Genomic DNA, 20129 nt, shown 5'->3' on the forward strand with positions numbered 1-20129 from the left:
ACACTAATACCATAAACTACACACTTAAGTGCCACGGTGTTAAAAAACAAACAGCTTACTCTTAAAATATTAAATACACTATTGAGAATAAATAAATTATATTGAATCAGCATGCACCAAATAGGGGAAAATGCTTTTACTTATGGTAACAAGATGTTTCAACCTAGAGCTAATAGTATTGTCATCTTATTATTAGCCAGAAAGCAGGGGTGGAATATAAAATAAAATAATGGATACATTCTGGACAGGAAATAATACATAAAATATAATTGCCAGTAAGTGGGAGAAATAATGGATCCTTTTGAGATAAAAAAGGATCATACAAGGTGAACTACAGTTTCAAGATGACCTAAATAGAAGATATATAGCAGATAAACACACCATAGTGCAAGCTGTGTCCTGACAGTGTGAGCCTAAAGGTGTATGTGTGTGTGTTACTGTGTGTGTTACCGTGTGTGTGTGTGTGTGTGTGTGTGTGTGTGTGTGAGAGAGAGAGAGAGAGAGAGAGAGAGAGAGAGAGGAGCGAGAGAGAGAGAGGAGAGGAGAGGAGAGGGGAGAGAGGAGAGGAGAGAGGAGGAGAGAGAGAGAGAGAGAGAGAGGGGTTTTAGTGAGAAAAGAAGTAACACTGTGGTAGTGTCCAAGCCTAAGAAAGTAATACTGTCAATTATATACTTATTTGATACAGTAAAATCACATGTATCTCTATGAAGTCATGGTTGAAGAAATAAACAATGTAATCATATATGTCTATAAAATAAGTCCCAATTTTTCCAGGTCAAAAGTTATATTTCTTTTTCTAAACATTGCCTGTTAAAGTGAATGTTTACAACTAAATTACATTTGTATTTGTTGTCTGACTAATGTTTCTTTCTTTCTCTCTTAATTTTCTCTTCCTAGCAGCTCTCCTTATCTGTTTCTGTCTTTTTCCATTTTGTAATTTCTCATTTTCTTATTGGCAATGTTACACAAAAGTGTCTTCTGATACTTGCTTAGCAATCCCAGTGACCATGAAATCAGAGATCTCTGATTCTAAGCAGTTTTGAAACTGTATTATAATAGAAATATGTTCCAAGTAAAGATTATTCTTTGGCAATAGTATGACATAATGAAACTCAGTATAAATAGTAACAAACAGTTTTATGAAATAGCACAGAGTTGAGAATAAATACAAGCAGTACTGAATTCATAGACAAATCACTTGTGTGCTTTGAAGCAGGAACTGTGTGTACAGGCTACCAGTAAGTCTACAATGAAAAGTTAATTAGCAATTTACACAGGCTGAAGGAAAAAGTTCAAAATCCGTCTTCTCGTATCTCCTATATAAGCCACCCACAATCTCTGTTCACCAGCAGGATGGCATAACTGCTGGAGACCTAAGTTCAGTTAAGACTGCTAAGGTTTCTGCTGTACTCTCAGAATGGCGGATTACACATTTATGCTGACTCAAATTCTGCTCACCTGCTGTTTTTTGATGACACACTGCTCACAACGTAAGAAAAAATTTGCTTACTTTATTGCTATACTTTGATGATATAGTGAATTAATTAGGCTTCAGTGTCCAGTTTACCAGCATTCTAAGCAAAAGCTGTGTCATTGAAAATTTATAATTTCTCAAAGTATCTCCTTTATTTGAGGTGTTCACTTTCTGAAGGGTTTTTTTTTCTCTGAAGCTAACATGTTGGTTTCTGACCTCTTAGATAAACATAAAATTGAAAAATTCTGTGGGAAAATAAGAAAAGATTTTATTTCAGGGGTGCTGGTAATTCGTTTTAAGCCACCTAATAGGTAAAACTTGGAGTTTTTTAAGAAAAATTTCAACCTGCAATGTATTCAGTTATGTACTTATCTGATATAATCAAATCACATGGATTTCTTTAAAGTGGTGATGAAAGAAATAGATGGTGTAATCATAACTGTCTATAAAATAAAGCTTAAATTGTTGTGCAGCCAAGAACTATATTTATTTTTATATTGTCTGGTAAAATCATTTGTGGATGAAATTTTCCCTAAGCAGCAATATTTGGCCCAATAATTGTAGTGGAAATTTCAGTAGTGTGCAGTTAGAGGGAGGGAACATTTTGGCCCGCTGAAGTTGCTTTCATACTAAAAATTGAGAATCAAACATTCAAAATCTTACACTGTATTTTTGGTTTTGCTTACAAATTCCATTGTGTTTTGTCATGTTTACCTTTTGTTCCTTTTAGTAATATATTGAAATAGTAAAATCAGGAAAAAATAGACTCTGCAAAAAGTGATTAGTTTCCTTTTGGATGCTACAAGTCTGATCTGCATGATGCACCGTCTTCTGTGCCAAACAGATACCAGGATTCAGACAATTCTTAAACCTCATTCTATAAACTTTTTGGTTTTGTGTCTTTGCTGATGAAAGATCAAAACAAGTCACCCTTTTTTTTGGAACTAAGTGTTCATGTTAGACTCTAGCCTTTTTCTCAGTTCTTATTATGATGTTACTGCAACCAAAACATTAGCAGAATGAATATGTATGGAGGCCTTGAGAAAAAGATTATGTGTTGGAGCTGAAATGTCTGTTACTGTCTGTGGCTTACTAATTGTGTAATTATTATCATTATCATTATTATTAGTAGTAGTAGTAGTCATTATCATATTTTGTTGTTGAAAATAGATTCTTCTCTCATACAATATATCCCAATGACAGTTTCCCCTCCCGTCACTCCTTCCAGCTTCCCCAAGCTTCTCTCTCCCCAAATCCTCAACCAGTCCATTTCCTTTCAAAAAGGAGCAGGCCTCCAAGAGACAATAACCAAACAAGACAAAACAAGATACAATTAGATAAGGCAAATTTCCTCATGCCAAGGATGGACAATGCAACCCAACAGAAGATCAAGCAAAAATAGACACATCCAAAGGATTATTCAACCTGCCTTTGTAAATTAGTGACGTTTTACATGGAAGGGAACACAGTTGTTGTTCCAGGATAATAGGAATAAATTGAAGTTAAGCATATTGGTTGTATACTTCCTCTACCTTTGGATATGATGCTTTTGTCCTGTATCAAATTTAGCCTGAAAGAACATTAGATGTCCTTTTGTCCATAATGCTATGGATTGGCTTCATAAAGCCATATTTTCAAAATAAACAGTATAAAATAGTGTAAAAGAAGATGTTTGGATATTCATCTTGAATTTTGAGGCCTGATTTTTTATCAATATGATGTTTAAAAAATCTTAAAATAGCACAAACTTCTTTCATTCAAATTTTTTCTTTAATTAAAATATAATTTCATCCCCTCCCATGTCTGTGCCTTCCTACTTCCTTCCATATAAACAATTTTCTTAACATTCAGAACTTTGCACATGTGTAGGGTGTACATTTGAAACATTTTTTTCTGTTGTTCAGATGGTTTTTGAATTTTACCGTTTACAGCCAACTGTACATCTGTGAAAGACTTTGATGACTGTCTAGGAAACACAACAGATTTCTGCCCACAGAATATTGTTTGTGCATGCAAAGATGAAAAGCCTTTCTGCAAGTAAGTAGGATTTATGCTGTATAAGAATGGTATATTGTAAGTAATTTCATCTGTTTTTACTTGTTTTGTATGTACAATGATGTAACATTTTAAAATAATTAATCAGAAACAACTCATATGCACATAAGACAATGGTTGTGGTCTTCCTAAAGTATTATAAAAATTATACTGAAATTTTAAAAATTACCACTGAGATTATTTTCTGACTTTATGAGATTAATGGCATTAGATTTTCTTTCTTCAGACAGACTTTTTGCAGCTAGTGTATATACATATATATTCATTATTAAATTTTTTTATTCTTCTAACAAACATGGAAAATTAGGGTGTATCATTTAATTTAATCCAATAATGAATAACAATCTTTTGCTTGTAAATTAAAATATGCTTTAGACATACTATGGCATGTGACAGCCTTTCTTTTTCCAGTTATTAAAACATAAAAGTATGTTGATTCATAAATTTTTATTTTAAAATTCAAGCATATATTTCATTTTTTCTAACTTTAAAAATGAGAGTGTTTCTCAGCCATTCGATATTCCTCTGTTTAGAATTTTCTGTTTAGTTCTGAGCCCCATTTCCCAATTGGGCTATTTGGTTTGGTGGTGTTTAATTTCTTGAGTTCTTTATATATTTTGAATATTAGACCTTTGTCAGGTGTAGGGTTGGTGAAGATCTTTTCCCAGTCTGTAGGCTGTCGCTTTGTTCTCTTGACAGTGTCTCCTGCCTTACAGAAGCTTCTCAGCCTCATGAGGTCCCATTTATTAATTGTTGACCTTAAGGCCTGGGCTGTTGGTGTGGCACTCAGAGCAAGGATAGCAGGCTACCAAGAAGAGACTTGATACCCTATGAGCATATACAGGGGGAGGAGGTCCCCCTCAGTCACAGTCATAGGGGAAGGGAGTAAGGGGAAAATGGGAGGGAGGGAGGAATGGGAGGATACAAGGGAGGGGATAACAATTGAGATGTAATATGAATAAATTAATAATCTATATTTAAAAAATGAGAATGATTGGAGGAAAAGATAATATATAAATAAGTAAGCTTACCTCATTAACTGAAAGAAAATATAGACAGGACTCAATAATGAAACTTAATAATAATATAACCATGTATAGGCAAGGACTCTGAGGTGTGCAAACTTTTTAGCATTGGAAAACCACTCTAGACATCGTTCTAGACATTCTGAATGACTGTACTTTCATTTCTATACATGCACTATTCTGTCTTTCCACTTTATAAGGGTTTATTTAATGAATCAATTACTGAATACAAGTGCTTTCTTAATACTACAAAGTACTAGAATCATACTAAAAACAATGAAAAGTGATTTTAAACAGTAAGCCATTAAAGCTGTCCCTGATGGCATGTGCATATATTCTCAACTATTCTGGAGGTGGAGGCAGGGAGTTCACTTAAGCCCATGAATTCCAGATCACTCTTGTCACAAAATAGCAAGAGGCATATCTCAAAAACAACAACAAAGTTAAAAATTTTATTTTTTTTCATTTTATTGAGTATAGATTCTTTTCTCATACATTATATCTTGGTTATATCTTTTCCTTCATCTACTCCCCTTAACTCCTTCCCACTTCTCAAGATTCTCTCTCTTTCCATCTCTCATTCGAAAAGAACAGGCTTCTAAGAGAAAACAACAAAACATGACAAAATAAAATGTAATAAGAGGAGGCAAAAATTATGATATTGAAGTTGGACATGGCAATCCAAGATGAGGAAGAATCTCAGTAGGCACAAGAGTCAGAGACCCACTTGTGCTCACACACAGGAGTCCCATAAAAATGCTAATCTAAAAGTTATAATATATATGCAGAGGACCTTATGCAGACCCATGTAGGCTCTTTGTTTGCTACTTCAGTCTCTGTGAGCTCATATATGCCTTGTTTAGTTAACTCAGAGGGCCTTGTTCTTATGGTATTCTCCAAGTCCTGTGGCTCTTAAATTTTTTTCACTTTTTCTTCCTTGGGATTCCTTGAGCGTTAAGGAGAGGGATGTGATGAAGACATGCCATTTAGAGCTATGCATTCCAATCTCTCTCTCTCTCTCTCTCTCTCTCTCTCTCTCTCTCTCTCTCTCTCTCTCTCTCTCTGTATATATATATATATATATATATATATATATATATATATATATATATATATATATATTCTGGATATGGTTTTCTGTATTTGTTCTCAACTGCTGCAGGAAGAAACCCCTCTGATAAAGACAAGATAAGGCACTGGTCTATGATTATAGCAGAAATAGGAGTCATTTTATTGATACTTTCAAAATGATCGGTAGTGTTTGGTTTTATCCTAGGTCTCAGGGCTATTTAGTCTCTAGTTACTGGTTACTTAAGCAATTTTGAGAATGTGTTCCTTCTTGTAGAATGGGCCTTAAGTCAAATCAAAGATTTCTCACATTGTGGCAAAAATTAGCTGATCCAATCAATGAGAAGAAGTTACACATTGTACCATTGAATTACTTTTTTCTTGAATATAATGCTTTGTGTATTTAGAGCAGAAACATGTGCCTATTTGTCAATTCTGATGTATAACACTTAAATAAATAGTTTGGATACAGTTCTTTGTATCAAACATCAAAACCCATAAGGGACAGACATAGTGGCTACATGAAAAATTAAATTCATTAGTATTTCTTCAAGGAATTCAGTCCCAATGAACAAGATGAATTTTGCCAATCAGGAAGTTATATATGATGTAATGATTTGTTTTTATTTTATATGCATTGGTACTTTACCTGCTTGTATATCTGTGTGAGTGTGTTCGATCCCCTAGAAATGGAGTTACAGACAGTTGTGAGCCACCTTGTGGGTGCTGGGAATTGAACCTGTGTCCTCTGGAAGAGCAGCCAGTTTCTTAACTGTTCAGCCATCTCTCAAACCCTGTTTTTATAAAGGCTTAATCCAACATGTCTGTAGTATCTACAGAAGCCTAAAGAGGAAGTTTGATTCCTTATAACTGGAGTGACAGAGGGTTGTGAGTTGCTATGTGGGCGCTCAGAACTGAAACCCAGTCTTCTTCAAGAAAACCAAGTGCTCTTAACTGTTGTGGTATATTTTTAGCCCCATATGTTTTGGGTTAATAAGCTTTGTATTTTTCTTTATTCTAGCTCTGTTTCTTGAGAGTTATATAGTAGATAAAAGTGCCATGGTACAATATTAGTCACCATGACCTGCATAATGAATATTCATACCATTGTTAGGCAGTAGGCCACACTTCGGTTATAAAGACTTCTGAACATGAAAGTGTAGTAGTTACAATGTTTCATCTGCCATTGTACCATCCAGAGTGTGATACCTCACTATATTGCTCAACTACTGTTACAAATAAATGGTGTCCCAGGCCCAGGCCCTTATAGTGCTAGTATCAGTACTACCCTTGTCATACAACTCTGGCCATTAGATATTCTGCTTTTTTATTTTCCTTTTAAAATGAATGACATCAGTAGTGAGTTGTACTACAGTCAGTCCAGATGCTTGGCTTCCCACCATTCAACCTTCTGTATCTCAAACTCTTCCCGGTTTACGGGTCAACCACTCTTAAACTTTTCAGGCCATAATCATGGTAATCATGGGAGGAGGGGGACAGTGAGACAGTTTCACAGGAACATCCTGGGAGTCAATAACTACTGAGCAGGACACAAAAGGCCTGTTATGGACATGAATCCAACTTACTTAGTGCTCTTCCTTATAGCATATAGGAGCTGATAAAATAAAGCATTTACCCAGCCATTTTATAAGTAGGATTGTTCACTCTATGAGTTACAGAGACACAGTGGTTCTATCTGTAATAGGCACTGTAACACTGTTAGAGAATCCAGTTCTAAAAGGGTACATCTAGCCTCAGTTCATTTTCCCAGCTGTTACTAAAAAGCCAGGTGTACCTACTGTTCTTGCTCTTACTAAAAAGCCTAATTCATGCCATACAGATGATCTCTAGCTGCAATGGCATACTTGAAAAGCCTGGTATTGGGTAGTGAGCTAGGTAAGAAGCTTTTGAAGCCCTTATATAACCTAGGAGCCATACAAAAGCCTGTAAAACTCATGGCATCCTGGTAATTGTAAGGTTTGTGGGTAACATCGCTTGCTGTCTGAAATTAAGCTGGTTATATCTGATGAAGCCAACACACCTAGGAATTGTGTAGATAGCCCAAGACTTTGAATCTTGAAGTAGACAGCCCATTAGTTTATGTGTAAGTAAGGGAATAATCTTATGAATTAATAACAAACAATATAAACATGCCTAAAAGGATAGCTTATATACACCTGAGGAATATTAGACACTGTAATAGAAATTAAAAGTACTTAATTCCCAGTGGTCAACAATTAGTCTCAAAGTTACAGTCATCTTTTTCACTGGGAATTCAGAACTATGGAAGATGCTATGAGAAATTAATAATTGGTGCCCCAGTCCCACAGTCCACAATACTGTAGTTAGGGGCCTCTCCATTCTGAGCTGTCCACCTGAAAGCTTCTGCTGTCAGGTAGCAGGAGCTGCTTTGCTTTCCCTCTCAGTTCCAGAACTTGCTACCTAATCCTTGAAATCTAAATTCTCCTGCAAAATTTTGACCCTAGTTCTCAAGGACTGAAAAGGTTTAACCACAATTGTGCAAAGCCTCTGATTGCCCTTAAGCAACTTAACTTCACTCTTAATCATGTCATGTCAAGAAAATCCAGGCTGAGCATCTCTGTCGGGAGCAAATTCTTGAAACTGTTATTTGGACCTAACTCCTTTCCATAAAACTACCAAGATTGCACTTGAGGCTATCAGAAGAAAGTAAATCATAACAATCTGATGTTTTGTAATAACTGCTCGTTATTTCTCCCCCACCCCACCCTGACCCTTCATTTTTATTCGCTTCTTTTTTCTATCAAGTCTTGTGACAAGCTACACCCTGTTCTGGCCACATGTGATCTTTCCCAGGCCAACAGTAGCCTCGCCCACACAATAAACATTCTAGCTGACTATTAGGATAAAGAGAGAGGGAAAAACAGATTACACATTATCAAGGAGCATTTTGTAACAGCCATTTTTCATTGCGGCTATAAAATGGCTTTATCGTGTCCTTGAAAAACTTGAGTACAAATTGCCACTCAATTCTTGCAGAATACCCTTTCTTCCTCTATGTTTTCCCACAGGTATTGTCCTTGTGGAAGATCCTGCTCAGTTAGTCATGCCTCTCCTGCCCAAGGTGAATCATTAAATAAGGGCAGATTTTCCCTGCATTTGACAGCCATTATTAACATGATGCCTAGGAATGAATGAACAATAATATTACTATCTTCTCAGCTTCATTTCTTCTTAAAGAAGTACCATTTTCTCCCCTGTCCCAGAGGGACATCATCCAGACAGGCAGATTGTCATGAGCTAAATGTTTAAGCCTTTGTAGTATCTAACATTTCTGGAGAGCATAGACTTGGCCAGTTGTAGTTTTTGAGCATGAAGGCCTTTCCCTATACTTCATGTATTCTGCTTTTTCTTTACCTTGGATTAATTGTCAGGTAAAAGAGCAAAGCTCCTAAGTGTGTGTGTGTGTGTGTGTGTGTGTGTGTGTGTGTGTGTCTTTCATTTGAGTCTCAGGTTCCTCCTTGTTCTTCTCTTCTGATCATAAGAAAGGGCCACCATCCATTTTTGTTTTTCATTCTTTCCCTCAAAGAAGTCCTTTGAGTATGTGAACATGAGTGGACCTTGGGAAAAATTGAATTCTAGCCTCCTGAGGAACTGCTACATTGATTTGCAAAGTGGTTGTAAAAGTTTATGTTCCCACTAGCAAAGAGTAAATGTCTCCCTTCCCCTACATCCTTGCTAGCGTATACTATCATTTGTTGTATTGTTCTTGTATGTTGTAGCAGGGGTAAGATGAAATCTCAAAGTAGTTTTAATTTGCATTTCCTAGATGGCTATAGATATTGAATATTTCTTCAAATGTTTCTAAGCCAAATGTGTTTCATAGTTTGAGAACTTCATAGTTCTGTACCTCATTTTAAATTATTTCTTTTCTTGATTATTGTTTTTTTTTTAGTTGTTTGTCTACTGTTAATTAGTAACCCACTGTCAGTTACATGTTTGGTAAGTGAGAGGTACACTAATCTGTGGGTATAAAGATACTACTTTACAAGGCAGTTTGATCCTGTGTCCATTTAGCAAAATATTAATAGTGTATTCACTCCGGACTTGTGAGCTCCCGAACCACAGATTCTTGGTCAGATTTATATATAAGGCATTTGTCTTCAGTTGTGGGGTGGGACTTAAATACAATCAAAAGTGGTGCATTATCTTCATAACATCTGTGCTACTATTGTACCCATGGCATATTTTGCCACAGCTGTTATTATAGTTCACAACCAGGTAAAACTGTTGATGACTTTTTCTCCCACAGCAGCTTACACAGTGCCTTCTGGTACTATGAAACCTATCCAGCCAGGAAAAAGCTTCCAAATCAGCATCAATTTGATTTTTCTATGCCCTGTGATGAATGTTTATTCAATAATAAAGTCTTACCACCAAGTTCTGGTTGGCAACAAAGAGCAACATTAATAGCCTGTACTGTCATGAGGATTTCTGGTTTACCTCTGAGCAACAAACTGACAGGAGGTATCCCACACTTGGCACTGGGCTTCAAATTTGGCAATCTTTGGCTTCTAGAAAAAGAATAATTATCTGTGTAAGGGAAATTCCAATTAAACTTTTATATAAATTCTCTCTCTCTTTCTCTCTCTCTCTCTCTCTCTCTCTCTCTCTCTCTCTCTCTCTCTCTCTCTCTCTCTCATGCATGCGTGTGTGTGTGTGTGTGTGTGTGTGTGTGTGTGTGTATTAGTAGTAGTATATAATAGGTTTTATATAACTTTTTCAAACACTCTATTTTTTAAGTCATCATCTCACTATGTATCTGATTGCTCTCAAACTCACTGTATACACCAAGTTGGCCTGAAATTCAGAGAGCAGCCTGGCTGCCCCTGTCTCAAGTGCTGAATTAAAGGCATGTACCACCATACCTCGCTCTTTAAACATTCTTAGTATTAGTTATCCTTTCTCCCACCTTCTCTTCTGACCTACTCTTCCATTCCCACCTCCACATAAACATACATTCCCCTTATTCTCTATTTCACATAATCTGTGTTCTTTTATTCCATTCTCCTAAGATCTTTCTATCTCTGCTCCATAGTCTTTTTTTCTATATTCCCAGTTTCTACAAGTACTCCAAGATAAACATATAAGTCTAGAGGTATTGATGGCAGTCCATAAAACATTACAACTTTTAAGGAGGTAAGAAGAAAACAAGAAACAACAAAGATAATTTAGAGGTAATTGATGAACTATAAAAATAAAAGAATGTTCTGGAAGCCAAGTGAAAATTCAGTGGAGGAAGAGTAATCATCTGTGTTAAATGCTGTTGATAAGTTAAGTGAAATGAGAACTTAGATTACTTTTAGTATCGTGAGGCTAGGGATATGAAATGAAATTTCAAATATATATCCATTACAATATGCTTAACTCTAGCTTATTATGAAATGCATGACCTCACTCTTTTAGTGACAGCGTAATATTCACTCTCTTAGTACTTTTAAGATGATAATATATCATCATTAAATACATTCATCATGCTGTATAATCAATATTTTGTATTTAATTACAATTCTATATTTTGACCAACAACTTGTCAATGTAATGAACATGTTTAATTTCATTCAATAGAAGCTGTAAGAGATGTCAGTGTTAGTTGGAGAATATATTAATGGTATCAATACCCCTTTACCCATCCTACTTTACTTAACCCCTGGCACTTCTCAAACTTAAGCGTGGTAGATAAGTTACTAACTTGCTTACTTTTTTAAAAAAACTCTCTTTATTGTAAGTTGTTTGAACATATGAATCATTTTGTTTTATTCAGTAGTGTACTTCAAATATCTGGAACTGTATTTAGCACATAATCAATATGTGTTGAATGAGTGAAATATTATTGTAAAAATAATTCATTTTTTATTTACTGCTATGCTAAAGAAGAAATATATTCTCACCAAAGTCTTTTTCCAGAAAGAAACACATGTAGATAGATAAGATATATGAAAACTGTTCTTTGACCTCCTTACATGGGTCAAAATATGTTCTATATTTAAAGACACATCCTATAAGTAGATGACTATTAATTTGAAACTGGCAGATACATTTATTAAAGAATCACAATCAGTGCTATAAAAGATTATAACTATCCAATCAACTCCTTCATGTCAAGAATACCAGTAATATTTTGTAATATTTTTGTGTTGGAAAAGGCAACAAGTAGCTTACCTTACTAACTGCTTTTATTGTACAACTGGATAATGTCATATCAGTCCTTCAGGAGACAGTGAAGAAATCCCTAAAGACACTACTTCAGCAAACTTCACCTACAGTCACTCCCAGGGAGGCATGGAAAATCCCATTCTCCTCTCTTCATAAACCCATAGACATTTTTATGTGGGAGTATGCCATGCCAGCTTTTAGTCTATGCACCAGAGAAACCATACTCACATTATTTGGCTGCATCCCAACTCCTATAAAAACACATGTAGCTCATAAATGAGTCACTTTTTTCTGAAAAAAAAAAATAAAAAGGAAATTCTGGAGTCATGGGAAAGATGGGGGCAGGCATTCTTTTGGCAGTCAAAACCTTTCTCATGTTTCTTCTTGCATTCCTTGTGGTGTGGTAGAATCAGTCTGTTAACGTGTATTCTTTCCTGTAGAAGTTAGTGATATGTGTCCAGAATTGATGGCTTAAACTGAGCAGAACTGTTGTTTTACAGAAGCCAGAGAACTAGATTAGTCAAAGTAGAACACACGTAGGAGCAGTGAGCAAATTGTGGGTAGTTTTGAAAGCATTAAGACAAATTTCATTCTTTCTCTGTTCCTATGTACTAATTGCCACATCTTCATTAGCTGGTGGTTAGGAAATCCTGAAATCCTGCAGCTTTGGTATAATCACTCAGTGTGTTCAAACTTGTAGATTTGGAGCAATTGCTCAAGTGGAAAATTGGATGATGTAAATCTCTGAAGAAGAAACATAAGGATAAATCTCACAGTTGAATAACAATGAAATGTTTGATTCTCTTATATGAGATGACTTGTGTTCCCTTATTTTGTGAGATATTTATTTTATCTTTCCCTAGATGTTCAAATTTCAGAGGCCAGTGGGGAGACTACTGGTACATGGGAGGCAAATGTGAACAGCTCTGGAACACTCTGGACCTGATTTTAGTAGCAACATTGCCTGGAATAGCACTGGCTGTAATAGTTGGTGTGGTGATCCAGATTGCCCACTACTGTAAAGGGAAGTCAAAGAAGAATGGAAACCATCACAGGTAAAATATTTCTAAGTACCTCAGAGAAAATAAAGCATCTCTCATGTGAACAAGTGAACCAAGAAAAAATGAATGCTACTTATCATGCATGTAAATGTACATTTTTTCCCCTACCCATCAACACTGTAATTCAAAGTCAGTCAAATTAACATTGCTAAAGTACACATATTTGGTTTGGGATTTCCGTAGGGAAAATTTTAAAAAGGGATTTTCCAGCTTTAAAAAAAATTCAACAAGGAAAATTTCCCATTTCAATGATTTCTTTCCACCAAGTCAGTGTTGGCATACACCACATATTCTGCCCTGGTAGTGTGGGGACAGTGGACCAGAGACTGCTGAGTCAGTCCATCCAACTCTCATACCAGAAGCACTATCTGAGACACCAACAGATGAATCTTGGCTTCAATGGGACTCTGTCTTCTTAACTAATTTCACCCCCTTGGGCTTTAGTTTCCGCAGCTACAAAACAGAAATGTTTATGATCAGGCCTACTCACTTCAGAAATGTGAGGACGATACTAAAAGCAGCAATCAGGTATTGGCTATTTATTATGCCTGGCAAGATGAGTTACAAATGTTTCATGCCTATTAATTCACGTAATCCTCTCAGCAGCCCAATAAAATACTGATGAGACCACGGAGGCATAAAAAGATCAAATAACTTGGCCAAGGTTGTGGTGCCATCTGGTTACTAGGCATAAATTCCATGCTATGCTAAGGGCACCCGATGAGCTAAAACAGTGTTAAAGCTGGTAGTATACCTTGCTGCATCACCCTTATTTCTTTACATAAAACAAACTCTATCTTTTATAGTTTTCAATGCTTCTGGACTTTAGAAACATAAGGGTTAAATAGCAATGTATAATCTTCTCAAATTTCTATCAGTTAGTTACAATTATAATTTACTTCACTATCATGCCTCTATGACAAAATAATGTTACTTTTCTTCCAAGCACTGTGAGGATACTTTGAAATATTAGTCATAAATGGGGAGTGTCAGGTACTGTTTGACTCATATTGATAACAGCTGGGTTTCAACTTTCAACAAAATCAACAATTTGAACTGCCATAGGTATTTGTCTGTAGAAAGAGAGAAGATTAAACTCACCAATCATTTTGTCATTTTAAGGTTCTAATCTTTGTGCCATTATTCCATATTCTTTAAACTCTATGTGGTATACATATATACATATGTATATTCATATGTTTATATAAGTGATACATACAATAAATTTTAACATTAATTTTGTAAAATGAAATTAATGTGAAGAATTTCATATTATCAGTTGGTATAAGCTGTAAATCCCTTGAGACAGCAAAGAATAATTATAATTACAAGTAACACTTATGCAAATCACTTTAAAAATACTCTCTGTAATGTTCCTATCCCAAGGTTCATTGTTAGATTTATCATTTTATGTGTATGTGTGTCTGTATATGCAATGTGAAGGCGAATGCCCATAGGAGATAGAAGAGGGCATCAGATATCCTGGAGCTAAAGTTATAAACAATAATGAACTGTCCAACATGGTTGCTGGGAACTGGACTTGGGCCCATTCGAAGAGCAGCAATTGCTTTTAACCACTGAGCACCTGACGCCAAGCCCCTATTGCAAAGTTCTTAATCAATGTACATACATCCCAATTCTCTTTCTTTTGCTGACTTTGTGACCTTGAGTAAACCAAAGTTCACTATTTCCATATATATATATATTCTTCATTGTTCTGCAAGTTAAATGAAATTATTAATAGTATTTAGCAAGATAGACAAAACTGAAATATTAGCAAGATAGTAGTAGTCTTCACAAGATTTGACCTCATTTATGGGCTTTCTGTATAAATATTTAAGCTACTTTATTTGCTTTACTTAACATGATTTTAAGTTTGAGTTCTTTTTTACAGCTCTTTTATTATCTGAATTGTGAATTGACAAGATAACTCTGAATTTACTCCATGAGATTACTTAGCTTAGTGAAAAATGTAAAGATTCTTGAACCTGAGTAGGGTTCACACCTCTTTGCCACAAATCACTAAGTAGGTAGCCCAGGAGAGTTTTCCTTCCATTGTTGGGCCTTAGGTATATTATCGGAAATTGAATTTAAAACACACAACTAGTAAGTTTTCTGTAATATTGAAAGGAGGATGCAATTCTTCATGTAATATCCTGCTTTCTAAAACTTATTTTCAATTTCATATTAAATAAAATGGATTAATGGTAGGAAATGGATATATAAATATGTATATGTACAATAATATAGTAATGGTCAAATCAATATGGGAGATATATGGATATATGCTGAAATTCTTTTTGACTTTACCATAGCCTGAAAGTTTTTCCAACAAAATGTATAAAATCAGATGAAGTAAAGCACCTAGATCATGAAATAGATTTGACAGATTGCAATTTTTATCAATTCTTTTTCTTGAGTATAGTCTTAAAATGGAAACATTTATTGTGTACTTTCAAAAACAACTATTAAGACATTGTTCTATAACCAGTTATGTAAATGCTTTATCCTATCTGAGTTGTGTTTTTTATTTTTTTATATGCCAGAGAAGAGAGGAGTATGTCAGCACTGCGATCTCAGCGTAATTCTGCATATGGTTTTGGTACTGATAGGAATCTTCCTCAACCTAATCAAGGAGAGGTAAACACTGAAACTCATTTGTCAAATAAACTAAGTTTACAGAAGGCATCAAAGTCAGGAATGCCATAGAGAATGAATCCAGAGCTTTCCAGTGTTAAAAGTAAGTGTTACCAAAAGATAAAATTGCACAAATATGGGACAGTTAGTGCCAGGCAATATTTCAAATATCAATAGAGTATGGGCTAGGACTTCAGCATTGACACTGGAAATGGTTGTTGTTGTTGTTGCTGTTGTTGTTGTTGTTGTTTTAACCTCTTCCATCATTTCCTTCCAAGTAAAATCAAGTTAAAACATATATCACAAACAGGCTTGGAGAAAGCTAATATATATATATATATATATATATATATATATATATATATATATATATATATATATATATATATATAGAGAGAGAGAGAGAGAGAGAGAGAGAGATGGTTTGCCAGAGAAGCCAAAAACATTATGAGTAAAAGGCCAAGACTTTGGTCTAGAAATTAAAATCTAATATCCAGTAATATTTCCAATTGTCCAGGCCATTTAGAAGAAGTCATTTGGGAGATCTTGGAGACTCAGTGTGTTTTAGGGACTACTCTGAATAAAAAAATAAAAGGGAATCTTGCTGTCACATTAGATCACAAGTATAAGAGGTGTCAGAAATAGTGTTGTCCAAACAAATCACAAGTGCCATGAAGTAATCTTCTTTTTATTATAGAAGTACAAACTGTATTGAGATTAAATAACCTCAAACTCAGTACTGTCTTAATAGCAAAGCCACTTAAACAATGGGACACTAAAACATTTAACCTAAGCATTTGTTGAACGAAGGATTTTTGATGAGTTATTTTCTACTTAAAAATAAAACAAATTAAATATTTGGACTTTAAAATAACAGCATTAAAGATCTGTTCCAAACATCTTTCAAAAAGGAAGATTAAACTTCTCTGGATGAATATCCTAATGTAGATATTGTTCATATGTTTCAAATGATATTCTCTAAAATTATCAAATGGTTTTGGCAGGCTGTCTTTCTCTGAAGTGAGCATTTGTTTTGTAGGAAGAAAGTATGAATTAGATAACTTGGCATACAAGACACACTTTTCCATCTCTAACAATTCACTTGTTCTTAGCCTCCATAGTCACCTATCTAGTTTCCAAATCTCTGAGTTGACTGCATTATCTCTCCTTCACTCTCATCTTTTAAAAAGTGATCTGGACACTCTGTGTTTGGCTGAAACTCATAAAAAAATGCTTATCAGGTAGGTTATATTCGTTATATACTATTTTCATTTCTACCTCTCAACCTTTCTGTGGATAAAGACTATTGCTATTGTGTCTACCTAAGTGTTTATATTCTTAAATGTTGTGAATATTTCCTTGCCTGGGGAAGCCACAAATGATCCACCATGTCTGTCCCAACCTAGTACAATCTTCTCTTTAAAATTGTTTTCTAGTTTGGAGACTTTAGAAAGTAGAAATTGACTAATCAGTTAGCTACTTAATAAAAAACTGGAAGACTTTTACAGATTTGAGCTGTTTAGAAAGATGTCTAGATACACCATACTCTAATTATACATTTGAAATATTTCCTTTGATAATGAGGTCTCAGATTATAAATGTCAACTTGTGTCCACAGATTCAAATATAGCTTTCCATTGATAATTTCTTTATTCAGCTAGCTAACTCAGTATAAACAGAAAATCCTTGAAGTGTCTACATTATATTTTTCCTAATTTAATTAATTAGATTCAAGATAGTAGTGGTAAGATTTTATATTTGCTATCTCTATCTTCACCTAACTCCACCCTCTTTCGAAGTTGTTATAATTCTAGCATGACCATATAATTAGAAAGCCCAATGTATTCTGAATCTTTGACAGCAAACATGTATGCTGAATAATTTAGTCCTACAGGAATTCACCACTGTGTTTTCTGGTTATTTGGGGGTTTTGTTCTCATCATAAGTAATTAAAATTAATTTGCCTTTTTAAATAAGCTTACTTGCTGGAATACTTGCCAGAGAATAAACATACTTGGACCATTTTCATCAATGAAAGTGTACAATAAATATATTGGGGCATTTTGTATTTATTTTGCATTTGGATTTGCTATATTAGAATTTCAGAAAATGAATATATAGTGATATAACTGGACAACTAAAGCATAAATATCAACACTGAATGATAAATGGTCTCCTTAAAAAGTTAAATGGGATAAATTGACAGTTAGATTTTCTAAATTCAGTTGCCAACTTTGTTATGTTTACAAATTGAGTAAATTCAAATTAAGAGATAATAAGTTAAGGAAATCACTTATTGTCATGTAATTGTGTGATTTGAAAGAAAATAGTTTTTTTGGGCTCATAGACAGTGGCACTACTAGGAGGTGTGGAATGGCTGGAGTAGGTATGGTCTGTTTGTCACTGAGGGTGGGCTTTGACATCTCATATGCTCAAGAGGGGCCAAATATGACATTCTCTCTTCCTGCTGCTGCCTGATTATGATGTAGACCCCCTCAGTTCCTTCTCCAGCTCCCTGTCTGCCTGCACACCACCATGTTTCCCATTATGACATTAATGGACTAAACCTCTGAAACTGTAAGCCAGCCCCACTTAAATGTTTTCCTTTATATCAGTTCTCATGGTTATGGTGCCTTCTCATAGCAATAAAATCCCAAGACAATAATATATGAAAACATATAATTAATTAAATATTCCTTATGTACATAATACTACTATCATGATTAATGCTCTCCTTAGAAGTCAATATCATTTCATATAGTTAAGTAATGCCCCTCTATCATAACCAGTTCTGTGAAAATTTCAGTAAACTAAAGATCACTGCTGCATTTTCAATATGCAACATCTCTGTAAATGGTTAGTCATTATTTTATTGATATATAAATAACTAAAACTTTATCATTTGTAATTTACCTAATTCATGAATTTCTAAAGAAAATCTACTATGTAAATCAACAAGGCAAGATAGCTGCTTTGCCATAATAAATTTGTAGTCTTTCTTTCTTGAGGCAAGGTCTCACTTTGTAGGCTTGATTGGCCTCAAGTTTATGGCAGTCCTCCTGTGTCTGCCTCCAAATGTTTGGATAATAGGTAAGAGCAACCATGGCTGGCTATGATTACTTTTTCATTGATTCAATATTTTACTCTGAAAAGGCATTCTAGAAACACTGAAGAACCTCATTAATTGAAAACTCCTTGTAGTTTTCAGGTCAATAGTGAAACTGGAGAAATCTAAGTAAAACTGTTTAAAACTTCAAAACCAGTCTCCTGCTCTGGTGAAAGGCAAACTGTTTGGTTTACAGTCTTAAGCTTATATTTAAATCAGAAACAACAATTAGCCAAATTGGGTTACGCTTATCTCCATTTTTATTTAAAACTCTCTGTTTTGTACAAAGCTGGGATTTGTGCCTTGAAAGAAATTGAGAATTTCCACGTAAATGCACTAACGCTGGAAAGGTGATTAAGGAAACTTGCACCATCCTATAGAGAAACAAAGGGACGAACTCTCTAACAAGAGGTCTTCTAATCTCCATATAGTCCTATGATGTGCTCCTCCACACAAGTATACAAGCACCTTTAATTAAAAAAATTAAGAGTGGCAAAACATTTTTCTTGAAAAAAACCATTGACTTAGAAATCTATTGTAAAATGCAAAACCTGCAAAAAACAAGCGGTTATAAGGTAAAAATCAATTTAATATAAGCGTTGCTGGGTTTGGTGGTGCATGCTTTTTATCCCAGCATTTGGGAGGCAGAGGCACCCAGTTCTCTTTGAGTTTGAGGTTGGTCTAAGAGTTCCAGGACAGCCAAGGCTATATAAGTGAGACCCTATCTCAAAAAAAAGGTGTTTAATAAAAAATAATATTTAAGATAAAAAGAAATAATTTTCCTCCTGTTAGAGATCAAGCAGAGAATTAATCATAACTTCATATGTTTAATTCTGTTAGCATTACCTATTATAACCACTAAACCAAACAAATTCATGAACACAAATGTTAATTCATTAATAAGTGAGTGGTTATGTACCATATGATTTATATTGCTACATATATAGTATCATATATTTTCAGCTTTTGTGGTTGATTTGGTCAGCAAATATCATATTAAGAAAAACTTGTGTCCACGGGGAGTTAAAACTAAGAGATATTAATAATAAAATGCACTCGTGGTTTTAATTAATATGTGCAAGCAAGACACTAGTAAAAAGAGGTTCAAATATGGGACTTGGAACAAATCAGGGTTCACATACATCCTTTCTGAGTTGTCATCACAAAAGACAGAGCATTGCTTAAAGGCATGTTAGTGGTATAGTTAGAAATAAACGTTTTTCTTATTGATTTCATTTTTAAGCTTATACGATTAAATCCATGAGGAATATTACAGCTTGGTTGTAAACATCTTATAGTAGTATCAACACATTATTTAACTTCAAATTTTCAATAATGTTATTGAAATACGGTTAATGAATGGAAATTTGTGATCTGCAACATCATTCAAATATTTTCGTATTTACAAAATGTTCCCTTTCCAATGATTCTGTTCAATAATAAAAACAGTGGTTTTCCCCTTGGAGGAGTTATACATGTGAGAGTGCAAGCACCCTAAGTTTGACCAG

The 20129-nt window shown here is 34.6% G+C and overlaps 1 protein-coding gene across 2 annotated transcripts in view; it reads left to right on the forward strand.

Annotated features, from left to right (window-relative positions):
• The first annotated feature begins 1417 nt into the window (after positions 1–1417).
• The window catches only part of LOC127185879 (uncharacterized), a 43003-nt gene continuing 24291 nt past the window's right edge, over positions 1418–20129 (forward strand). The window contains exons 1-4 of one of the 2 annotated variants that reach the window (XM_051142474.1): positions 1418–1490; positions 3406–3511; positions 12681–12872; positions 15425–15546. In XM_051142474.1, the coding sequence (XP_050998431.1) occupies positions 1418–1490; positions 3406–3511; positions 12681–12872; positions 15425–15546 (493 nt within the window). The remainder of the gene's footprint in view (positions 1491–3405; positions 3512–12680; positions 12873–15424; positions 15547–20129) is intronic. The other variant, XM_051142475.1, reaches the window with a different exon arrangement.

The sequence above is a fragment of the Acomys russatus genome, chromosome X (assembly GCF_903995435.1).
Source record: "Acomys russatus chromosome X, mAcoRus1.1, whole genome shotgun sequence".
Classification (NCBI taxonomy): domain Eukaryota; kingdom Metazoa; phylum Chordata; class Mammalia; order Rodentia; family Muridae; genus Acomys; species Acomys russatus.